The following is a 12,407-nucleotide window of genomic DNA, read 5'->3' on the forward strand; positions in this document are numbered from 1 at the left end:
CTTTGTCTATATGAGTGCGAGAGATAGTTCTAGTTTACACTTCGCCACGCAGACGCGACTCTATACCATAGGACAGATGAGATGAATGCTACCAAGCATGTGGACTTGTATTTTTTCTGCATACTGTTTTCTAGTTAAGTACCACAAGGGAAAACACCGTAGAAATTCCAGTTGTTTATAGTGTTTGGGCTTTAGATAGGTTGAAAAGGGTGGAAAGTAAAAGGTATTAAGCAGTCTAATAAATATTGAAGGTTGGTACTTGGTAAATTCTACTTGGCTCGTCTTATCTTGACTAGGTCTTCAAATATGCATAAATATCGAATTCAATTGCTACATGACTTTGATATCTCGAAGATATAGAAGAGAAGTATTTTGTGCTAATTGTTATGTGATCAAGCTTCTCCCAAAAGGAATTCGTGAACATTTGCAATCTTGGAATTCAGATTAACCAACATTCCCACTAACATTTCTTAATAAAAAAAAAAAAAATCAAGGGAGCGTATATTGATCTCAAGAACATAAAGCAACCAAGCTTTCATGTTGATAGCACCGATTCATGTGAGACGATCTCACAAGTCATATTTTGTGAGACAGATCTCTTTTTTGGGTCATCCATGAAAAAATATTATTTTTTATTGTGAATATCGATAAGGTTGATACGTCTCACAGATAAAGATTCGTGAGACCGTCTCAGAAAATATCTATTTTTTACTCAATACACATAAAAAATTAACGATAATGAATTTTATCATTATAAAAAAAATTCGAAGAATTATTCCATGCATTTGGTGGATGCCCATTTAGATGTTTCATTTTGTTTTTTTTTTTTTGACTTATTGGATTTGGATAAACAATTTAAATGAGTAATTTTTTTTAAAAAAAAATTCTTTTATCAAACAAGGATTTAAAGATTTATAGATTTGAAAAAGTGGAATCGCAACAACAATTTGAAATTTCTGTAGTGTTGTGTTTCTTTTCTGGAATAGAATAGTTTCCGTTAATGCTCTATAGTGATAGTCATGAGAACCCCCCGTTACATGTTACTTCAAATGTTATTTTCATGAAAAACGTGGATGTTGTGGATGTAATATTGGGGATCAAGATAGTTATGACATTCGAAGGACATCCTCACACAATACGTATAACTATCCCCTATGAAAACATCAATTGAAAATAACAAACATATAGCTATGAATAATGGTGAACACGTATCACAATTGGAATATTCAAGAATAATTGGCAGTTTGATGTATATAACTAACTGCACTTATCTTGATAATATATATTGCATGTGCAGTCAACAAATTGAGCAGATTTACAAGTAATCTAACTGATAATCATTAATAAAGGTACTTAAGTATTTAAGATATACACCTTAGAATATGAAATTCATTATAAGCTAAGAGATATATTGTTGTGTTTGAAGATTTTTGTGATGATAATTAGTTATCGGACACAAAAGAATCTAATTCCAGAAGTGGATATGTATTCACGATTGGTAGTGAAGTTGTGTCATGAAAATCCACAAAGCGAACTTGTATAGCTCAGTCAACAATGAAATCCGAGTTTATAGTAGATAAAGTTGGAGAATAAGCAAAATGACTTCTAACTTTCTTGGAAGATATCTCGTGTTGAAACAAACTCATGCCTGTTGTTATGATATATTGTGACAGTCAATCAACAATCAAAACGACAACAATATGTATAATGGTAAGTCTCACATATACACGGGTATATACATAATATCATTAGATGGTTGATTTCTTGTATGTCAAATCAAAAGATGACTTAGTAGATCCACTAACGAAAGGTTGAAATATAGATAAAATAATTTGCACATCAAGAAGAATGAGATTGAAAATCTACAAAGAAGAACGATCACAGTTGAGTTTTAAACTTTTAATGAGACAACAAAATTAAAAGTTCGTGTGAGCACTTGAAACTAGTTTTCACTCTAATTTCTAGGATGAAAAGTGGTAACCTACTACGTACATGTAGTGATGTTAAGTTTTAGACTTTTAATGATTCATATGCTTGAAAAGGTGGAGTATAGTAGGATCTCTTGATAGAAAGTGACTTAAATAAGTGTGAAGACAGGTCGCTGCAATGAAATACTTATGAATCCAAGATGGTGTTCATACCAAACCATGCGAATAAAAGGATATGAGAAGGGTTATTGTGTGAGTGTCATTGTCTTGATTTACACAAACAACTAAATAGTTCAAGACATCGTATTCACTAAACAGTCTAGTAAATCTTATGATATTTTATTATGAAAGTTTCAAAGCCACAAGCTATCTCTCCTGATGCAATAATTTTTTTTAAGGAACTCTTTAAAGTGTTTGCATTGCATACATGCATAACTTGTATTAATGTGTGATATTGTTGGAATTTGAACTTTGTTTATCTAGGTGAAAGGAAATTGTGATAAGATCCAATCAATTTATATTCATTGTTTTGCCCTTGAAGACATTTCAAAAAATGTGGCGAGGAGTGCAAATCAAGGCCCGATTTAGACTAAAATGACTTGATTTGTGTGAGAGCGCAACCTAGGCGCTTCAAATGGTAGATCAATCAAGGCCAAAATAGGCCACCTCGACTAAACCACAATTTGGAGAAATGTCATATGCATAAACACCGCGGGACAAATTTGTATTATGAACATAAAATTTAACTTTAGCTTCGATTTCAACTGAAATTGATAATTCAAGTTATGTTCTAGAAGTTGATACGATTCTAGACTCATCCCTTGTGACAGAAGTTGATACGAAGTTATGTCTAATTGACATACCACACACACAACAATCACTTAAGAAGTAAAGGAAAACCATCACTTCAGCATCGGGTTTTCTTTATTATATGATACGTACTTGAAGTTTTCATGGGAATATGGGCCGAAAAACCCTAGCGATCAACATGAAAATAATTAAAACTTAATTAATAATCGATATATCGAATACTTTTACAGTCAGATTTCCTGATTTGTTGCGGCTTTCAAGTTTCCAGCTATAGTATTTCAACATTTCTTTAATTTCATAGTGGTCATCAAGTCCTTTAGGATTTTGTTTTTGTTCAATTATTTTAATTCTCCACGTTAGCTGTACACAAGCTCGTCCTACCCTGGATCAGATCGATATTTATACATCCAATATTCATATTTAAGGAATATGGGTACTACATGCATCTTTATCTTTTCAAAATTTTAGTCAATCTTGGTTGAGATGTTTCTCATTTCTCACTAGAATTATGTCTTAAATTCGGAACCATAGTAGGACAAGTTTTATACATCTAACCTTGTATGTAGTATAAGTAGGTCTCTTGTAAGACGGTCTCACGAATTTTGACGGGTCAATCTTATCAATATCCACAATAAAAAACAATACTTTTAGCATAAAAAATAATATTTTTTATGGATGATCTAAATAAGAAATCCGTCTCACAAAATACGACCCTGAGACCGTTTCACACAATTTTTTGTCATGAACTATATATATAGCGCATGAGTGCTGATAAATCAAAGATTCAAATCTTTTTTGCAGTACATATCTGATTATGAAGATTTTGTTTGACAAATATTTAATAATATCTGTCTGGATAAAGATTAAGGTGATATATATTAAATTTAAAAAAACTGTAATTTCAGTAAAATGATATATCAAAGATGTGTGACGATAGTTGACTTTATTCTGGGGAATGAGAAATAAGTTTGAGAATAAAAAATCAAATGTTATGTAATATTAATGTTCAAAACTATCTCTGAATTTGAACTTAGAAATAACATTCAGAATTATGTCACAAGTTTGGAGCCAAATGTATAATATATGCAAATGAGTGTTTCTTGCATGAATTCCAGATACTAATATCTTATCAACTCCATATCTACTGTCTGATCATTATTAAAATTCTTCCATTTTACCACAACAGAGCATTAACTGCAGTCTATTACTTACATTGTCCTTAACAAAAACAAAACGTGAGTAGATGAAATGAGATTTTTCTATCATATATTATCATATGGAACATATGGTGTTTACTTCTATTAATATATGAAAAGACGAATATAATCTAATGATATTGAGATATGAAATTAATTACTTCGGGGTTGAGTGTAGACTAACTCATGAAAATGTCTCACCATGAGTTTCAAACGCAAAATTCAAGAGTCAATAACTCCTCATCGGGCAGCAACTCAAGTCACGCCTCTTTTTCCGATTCACGTGAAATTTAAGTCACCACATACACATGTTGGGCCAGACACTTTTCCTTCTTATATCATGGGGCGGCAATGATTGTGTGTCTGCCCCATGTGTATCCCATTTGGGACACACTTCCTACGCCCAGTGGCTCAACTATCCTAATAAAGTCAAGCAAAGGGCTCAAACTTGCATACATATTCTTCATGAGTGAGGCATGCTATACTTGGAGATCTTCACACGCTAACACTTGGTGTGTTACACTCAATGCATGTCTCACTGGGGGGGAAAAATACGAATACGAAAAAAATCATACACCACATTTTTTAGTAATACCACATTTTTGGTATATCGAATTTTTTTCGTATATATGTTTGTGTGAATTTTTCCATAGAAAATCAATTCTATAATCAACGATTATTTTTGATATCGATATTTTGCCAGGTATACCGAAAATCACCCTAGACTCACTCACTCTCACCACACTGTAATAGTGTTATCATATGTTACTCGTTATATCAAGCATTATTTTCTTACTGTTTAAGAAATCACATAAATCTGTTACTCGTATGTATCGTTGGTATCTAACTCGATGGATAAATACCTGGAGCTTAGGTCTTGGACAATCTCCTCCCTTGAGGTCTTTTGGCTTGAGCATCAATTCCATCTTAACTAGTTCAGACTCCGGTCCACCTTTGTGTGGACTGCACTCACTCGTCAAATTGGGACATTTGTAAACTCCACGCTCCAGATGTCATTCCTGGGCGTGATAGAGGTGTGTTAATTGTCTCACATCGGTTGGATAAATAACCTGAGAGTTGTATGTATGGGCTTGGACAATCCTCCTCTCTTGAGCTAGCTTTTGGGGTTGAGTTAGGTCCAAGATCCAATTATAACATGGTATCAGAGCTCATGTCGCACATCTGTTGGATAAATAACCTGGAAGTTGTATATATGGACTTGGACAATACTCCCCTCTTGAGCTAGCTTTTGGGGTTGAGTTAGGTCCAAGATCCAATCTTAACATGGTATCAGAGCTCAAGTTCCACTGTTATGTGTTGGATTGCACATAGTTGGGTCACCTATTCTGCCGAACTTCACGCTCCAGATGTTCATTCCTGGGCGTGAGAGGGGTGTGTTGGTTGTCCCACATCGGTTGGATAAAATACCTGGGAGTTGTATATATGGTCTTGGACAATCCTCTCCATTGAGCTAGCTTTTGAGGTTGAGTTAAGTATAAGTTCCAATCTTAACACACACACACACATATATATATATAGTATTCATTATATTCTACAACAAATCATCACTTATTCATTTTAGCAGCAAATTAAGATAGCTCAATAAATCACCAGATTTTCTTTGGAATGTGTTTAACATGTAAAGTCCCAACAACCAAAGGGTAAACTCTTGAACCCTTTTTTTTTAATGAGCTGACATGATTGTAATGATGTCCTCATCAAGAACCACATGTTAATTTAATATGGTCTAATATTGCAAAATAATGAATTAATATATTAATATTATGCAAGCAATGTGTTGACATAATCAAGGTAATTAATTAAGAAGGTGAAGTAATTAGTTGGATTATTAATTCAATAATACAACAAATCTGCCTCCCTACGAACCCTTTCATTAGTCATTACTCATTGCTTTAATTTGACGCCGCAACTAGTTGCTTTTTATAAATACCAACTTGATTATTTAAAAATATATCGTGTTCAGTCAAAAGGTGCAACTCTCTCCTATAAACATGGAGCTTGATAGCTCATTTGATATAATAAAACATTTTGTATTGTAAAAATATTAAAAGGATTGTAAATGGTATATATGTATATATACCCTACAATGCTCCTAGTGATGGAGCATGGATAACCAATAAGGGGTGTTATCTCCCTAGAGTTTTGGGTTTTATAATAGAGTATATTTGCGATACATATATACAAAATAAAATATTGTTTTTAAAGCTTCTGTATATATTTGTAAAATATTTTGTTCTCTTGTATATACTGCGGTCCCTTGCATATATGAGATTTGAATGGGTTCATTTTGCCAAAAGATATTAAAGAATGGCTGTAAATGACACCAGATACAGAAATGTAGCAGCCATCTTTGGTGTAACTGGGCTGGTAGGAAAGGAGCTTGCGAGAAAGCTTCTTTCAACACGAAAATGGAAGGTCTACGGCATAGCCCGAAAACGAGACAGCTGCAGCAGCAGGATCATGAATGTCGAAGGTGAAGCTTACCATTTCATCTCTTGTGATCTCCTAAACCCTAAGGAAACACAAGAAAAGCTCAGTTCTCGTGTATTGGAGGATGTTACTCACATCTTTTGGGTGACTTGGGCTAGCCAATTCCCTTTAGATACCCACGAATGTTTCGATCAAAACAAGGCCATGATGTCTAATGTTCTGAATATCATCCTTCCACTTTCGAAGGCGTTGAAACACTTCTCCCTCCAGACGGGCATGAAGCATTACGTGTCGTTGCAGGGGCCGACTTTTGAAAGAGACGAAGATCGCTACTATAGAGAGGATTCTCCGAGGGTGGCAAGCGGTAATGGACGTAACTTTTATTATGGACTAGAAGATTTGTTGCAAGAAAGACTATTAGATAAGGTGCCATGGTCTGTTCAAAGGCCTGGATTGATACTGGGTTCTTCTCAAAGAACTCTATACAATTTCATCGGTAGTTTATGTGTTTATGGAGCTATCTGTAAGCACTTGAGCCTCCCTTTTGTGTTCGGCGGCACGAAAAAATGTTGGGAAGAAATGTATATCGACATATCTGACGCTCGTCTCGTGGCGGATCAACACATTTGGGCTGCTACGAATCAAGAAATCTCGATCAGTAGCAGTACTCGAGATCAATGGGAAGCGTTTAACGCGATTAACGGTGAGGGTTATTCGTGGATGGGGATATGGAGGGATATTGCGATTAAATTCGGGGTGGAAGTGTCGGAAGAAAACATGTTCTCCGAGGATTTCATGTTTTCCTCGGCTATGTCCGATAAAGGGTGTGTTTGGAATGAAATAGTAGTGAAAGAAGGGCTTGTGGATACAAAAATGGAGGAATTGGCCAACTGGGGTTTCATTGATGTTCTTTTCAGATGTCCTGTGAAAATGCTGGCTGCAAGAGACAAGGTTGATGAGTTGGGATTTAAGACAAAGTACCAAGCTTTGGATTCAATCTCGTATTGGATTGATGTCATGAGGTCTGACAGATTAGTTCCATAAAGATTCAATAGAATTCGATCGTGTATTCCAATTTGTCTTGTACGTTTCGATATGTTCGATTTATATAATCCGTCGTGTATTATACATATTGAACTGAGTATCTCTCATAAATGTGACTAATTTATGATAAAAGAAAAGTAAATAATAACAGTTTTTTATAATATATATTTATATTATTTACTGTGAGTCCTCAGCATATTATTATTAGCATAAATTAGGTCTCTTGTGAGACGATCTCACGAATCTTTATCTGTGAAACGGGTCAACCTTATCGATATTCACAATTAAAAGTAATATTTTTAGCAAAAAAGTAATGCTTTTTCATTGATGACTCAAATAAGAGATACGTCTCACAAAATACGACACGTGGGACTGTCTCACACAAGTTTTTGTCATTAGTCATATGCCATGTTTGGATCAATAGTTCACATCCTTTTATCATTCTGAGGAAAAAAAAACCGAATATTATTACACTCTTCTTCTCCTAAAGTATATTTTCTTCCTCATGCATCTTTTAATATAATTATTAATTTAATTTAACCTCTTAAAACTTTATAATAAAATTTTAATATATACCACATATACGCCATTAAAGATTTATATATCTTTTAATAGGCCTAGTTTACTTGGCTCCTCGATTTAGGCAGTCAAATTCTTCGGTGCGCAAATCCAAGTTTTACCTTTAAATATTTGAAAATTATATAGTAGTAGTGCTAGTACACAATGCTAATGCCTAAGCTAAAAAGACACCGCGTTATCATCAATTTTATATTGACAAACTTTTCTTACACAACTAAAAATAAAGCTTTTTTCCCGAAACTAAATATAATTTAAACCTCTCTTTCGAAATCTAAACCCACAATCTATATATCTCTAGAAGTTTAGATATGAGATTTGTTTTCCAATTGTGAAAAGATAAAAATGATCTTCTTATCAGTATAAGTCCAAAAACTCAAAAAAGATATATATGCAAAATTCTAATTACTCATCTATGTGTGATATATCGTACCGTATCATACCGAAAATCATATACTATATACCGTATCGAAAATTTCAGTATAAGAAAATTCATACTGATATCGTACTAAAAATTTTGGTATACCGAAAATTTCGGTAAATATAACTAACATACCGATTATATCAAAATTGTACGGTATACCGAGATTTCGGTACGGTATCGATATACTGTTTTATACCAAAAAAACATTACATTTTAAAAACTTTATGAATTTGTTGTTTTAAAATATTATATGTTTTAAAAAAATTATATTTTTCGGTATTCCGATATATACCGAAATTTTCAAATTGCATACCATTATCGTAACGAAAAATTCGATATTCTCACCATACCGTACCCAAATCTTCGGTATACCGAAAACTCGGTAAATTCGGCATTTTTTCGGTACGGCAATCTCGGTATACCGAAAATTCGATATTTTCTCCCACCCCTAAGCTAACATATAATTAATAATCAATGAATTATCACTACAGTATACATCGATTGTAGTATTTTATATCATTTCAAGAATAAAATATAACACATATATTAATTTTATGAAATAATTTATCTGATACTATCTTTAAATGTTTTATCATTTTAATTTACTCTATATGTCTTTTTAGAAAATAATTCTTAATTAATTTATTCATCAGAGAACATATTAAATTCAATTAAATAACAAAATTATTCAAATTGTTTTTTAAAAATTTAATTTTCTAAATTTTTATTATATAATTAATATTTGTGTGCATCGTACTTGCTTGTGCTAGTAAATTCTTAAAAGTCTTAAGAATCGAACCTTGAAACACTTGACTGCAGCAAGATGGCTTTTGCAAGCAGAATACATAGTGTTGGTTGAGACTTGATCATATTATTGAATTGATTCTTCTGTCCTGATGTTGATTCTTGGAAATTTTCAAACTTCATCTTAACGCAGCGTAAATAATCGTTCTTGATAAGAATCTAACTTAAAGAATCAAAGATCATGATGATTATGATCCAAACAAAAAGTTATCTACAGATGTTATGGATCCTAAAATCATGCCAGAAAATGGCCAGAAAATGGATTTCTTTATATTGTCCAATTCGAACTGCATGCAAATGTGGAATGGGACTTTCAGGATTCGGGGAAACATTAAATTTTATATGGCGTTCTGAATCTTCGGAAAATTTACATCGAATACACATCTTACAAGAGAAGGCTTAAATCTTGAGCTTCCTTGTAATTTCAGGCAATGTACTTACCTTGATAAAAGGCTTGCTGAAGTTCAAGCTCTGTGGGCTGCCGTGATCCATCTGCTGCATAAGTTCCTGACCCATATGAAGATCCACCCTTTACCTCATGCATCTCAAACATTCCGCTGCCAAAGGTATATCCAAGAGGAACATATATCATGCCATGATGTGCTAGCTGAGTTACTGCTGTCAATCTGCAAATATTATCGAACGAAAACCAATTGCTATAAGAAAAGATATTGAAATAGATCATGTAAATTGCAATAGTTAGACATCAGTTAGTCAATATAATCAATCTGTTGGTATTAAATAGAAAAATGGTGGTATATTGGTTTTGTTTTCCTTTCTGAGCTGGTGTAAGATATCGCGAAAGCAACAACAATTAATATAAAAGGCTTCTAAATTTATGATACTAAGAGTTAAGAACTCCAAATATTTCAGTTAATCAACTCTGTATTGTAGTGTAACTCTTCAGGGTAATTCCTCAGCAAGATAGAAACATAATATTACTGAGTAACATGTACTGGCTTAAGAGAGTGCGAGATAACACTTGACAGCGGATGCTATGTGTTCAGGTCCGAGCCTCATTCAACAGATTATATGCATCTACTTACGTTTCAAAAAGCTATTGTTAGTCCTCTGTGCCACTATGGTAACAGGTAACTACAAAAGCTAATATATATATTGTGAGAGAACCTTAATTAGCACATGACAAGAGTCATTTGTGGATATTCTTTAAGAGAATGCAAAGGGCAAAGAAGTTATGCTAAACAGGACAGAATAATGAGACCATCCTGTTTTTTAGGCCAGCAACTTTAATCAGTTTTAATGATTGATTTGAGGAACCTTCCCCCCACCATTTCATAAAATTAGGAAAAACATCTTGCTTTGAACTAGCGATGTTCAGTTAAAATTCCATACCACCACTGTTAATGATGAGTTGATGGATAGTCGCTCGGCACATACAAGTGATCGATTATTTTACTCATCATTAATCAACCCACAGACACAAAATTTAAGAAAAAACAAATGCCGACCAGCGTATACGAAAAATAAAAGCTAACAGAATTTCATGCTGCCTACTTACTAAAATTTCTTGGTTGTCCATAGCCCTTTTACTTCTTCAAAGGGTAATTATGTTCCCTTTTTAGTTTCAAATGAGTTTAGTTCAACATTAAATAAATAAACTGGAGCAGCAAACAGTATAGAAACTTCGACTGCACAAAAAAAATCTCAACAAGACAATAAAACTGCAATCTTGAGCCAAAAGAATAAAACAACTTACGCGCTTAGTTCTTGACCACCTCCATGAAAACCCGTGCTCCAAAAAATTCCTGCAGGTTTCCCAGCAAGTGCTTGTGCAGCCCATATGTCGGCAGTGGCATCAAAGAAAGCTTTGAATTGCGCTGCCATTACCCCAAAACGGGATGGAAATCCAAAGATAAATCCATCAGCCTCCAAAAGCTGTTCTGGACTGATCTCAGGCACATCGTCGGCTTTGTGAGGAGCCTTCATCTTTTTCAAAACCAGATCAGGTAGCGTCTCTGGTACCTACACGTTGAGCAAAACAACCAACTTGTAGTAATGTTTAAGTTTCTGTCAAATTTGTTGGTGTTACATTTGAGCATCCTTTCCAACTTAAGATCCCTCTAATCAAAAGGTGGTAGGATATGATGACTACACGATAAACTTGGCATAATTATGATCAAATAAATAATACAACCAATTTGTGCCTGAATTCATTCAACTAAAACTTAAGCATTAAGTACAAAACACTATTTTCGCATGTTTTCTAAAATGGTGGGTGACAGACAGACAATTGTAACAAATTAATGACTTTCCTCTCTTGATTTTGATATTTTTTAGGAAATATTTACAAAGTTTATGATGTTAGAATCCTTCTCAAATGTTTAAAATGCCATCATAAAACCGAATTAAAGACTCACAAGTATTACCAGCAATAACCCCAAAAAAAAAACTAACAAAGAAGTCAAAACAGGCGGAAAATCCTACACAGAGGAGCAGATTAAGGTTTCTCGCAAATCTTACCTGCCAAAGTGTGGCTTGAACATGAGGAACTGAATTGGCCCCTCGCTGAATCTCTCTAGCCATGCTCTCCACATGTCCATACAATGAGTAATACCTTGAGAAAAAAAAGAACAAGAGAAGCACCCAAATCATCAAGTACTCACTCGTTCGATCGAATCAGTACTAGTCGTGGATCACACTTACACTACGTACACCTTCGTGATTTCCATATTCGTTTCTTGACTTGTTCCCACTTTCTGTGCTTAAAATCTCAGATGAACCGAATTATCTGATTATCAAGTTGAAATTTCAGATATAATAGTTGTCCAATATGACGTGCGTGTGCCGACTGTCCAAGAGTTCTGAACCCGCAACTTCAAAATTAATAATAACGTGATACTCTGCATACGTGGTGTATGTATGGTTTTTTTTTTTAATAATTATCGAGAGATTAAATAAATTTGAAAAATTATCGAAGGATTAAAATGCTATTTGAATTGTTGGAATTTAAAAAAATAAAAATAAAAGTGTTTTTTAAAAATTTCAAAAAACAAAATTATAATATTGATATGATATAAAAGCAAAATGAAAAAAAAAAAAATTGATATCCATTTTATCTCTATTAAGCCCAACCTTCATATATAGTATAGATAAATCATTTAAATCAAGATTTTAAATTTGGATCGACATAAAATAAAATTTACAAATTATATA

The 12,407-nt window shown here is 33.5% G+C and overlaps 2 protein-coding genes across 2 annotated transcripts; one reads left to right on the forward strand and one right to left on the reverse strand.

Annotated features, from left to right (window-relative positions):
* Positions 1-6,000: 6,000 nt before the first annotated feature.
* On the forward strand, positions 6,001-7,447 carry LOC140810068 ((S)-8-oxocitronellyl enol synthase CYC2). Its single transcript, XM_073167879.1, has one exon. The coding sequence runs from the start codon at positions 6,263-6,265 to the stop codon at positions 7,427-7,429; it is 1,167 nt and encodes a 388-aa protein (XP_073023980.1). The 5' UTR covers positions 6,001-6,262; the 3' UTR covers positions 7,430-7,447.
* Positions 7,448-9,483: 2,036 nt separating this feature from the next.
* Positions 9,484-12,074, reverse strand: LOC140810069 (probable NAD(P)H dehydrogenase (quinone) FQR1-like 3). The gene is given in 5 exon segments (XM_073167880.1): positions 9,484-9,659; positions 9,661-9,859; positions 10,951-11,216; positions 11,715-11,808; positions 11,898-12,074. Coding segments are annotated over 5 exon segments (612 nt in total). The 5' UTR covers positions 11,924-12,074; the 3' UTR covers positions 9,484-9,632.
* Between the last annotated feature and the right edge of the window lie 333 nt (positions 12,075-12,407).

This window comes from Primulina eburnea, chromosome 13 (genome assembly GCF_022965805.1).
Source record: "Primulina eburnea isolate SZY01 chromosome 13, ASM2296580v1, whole genome shotgun sequence".
In the NCBI taxonomy this organism is placed as follows: domain Eukaryota; kingdom Viridiplantae; phylum Streptophyta; class Magnoliopsida; order Lamiales; family Gesneriaceae; genus Primulina; species Primulina eburnea.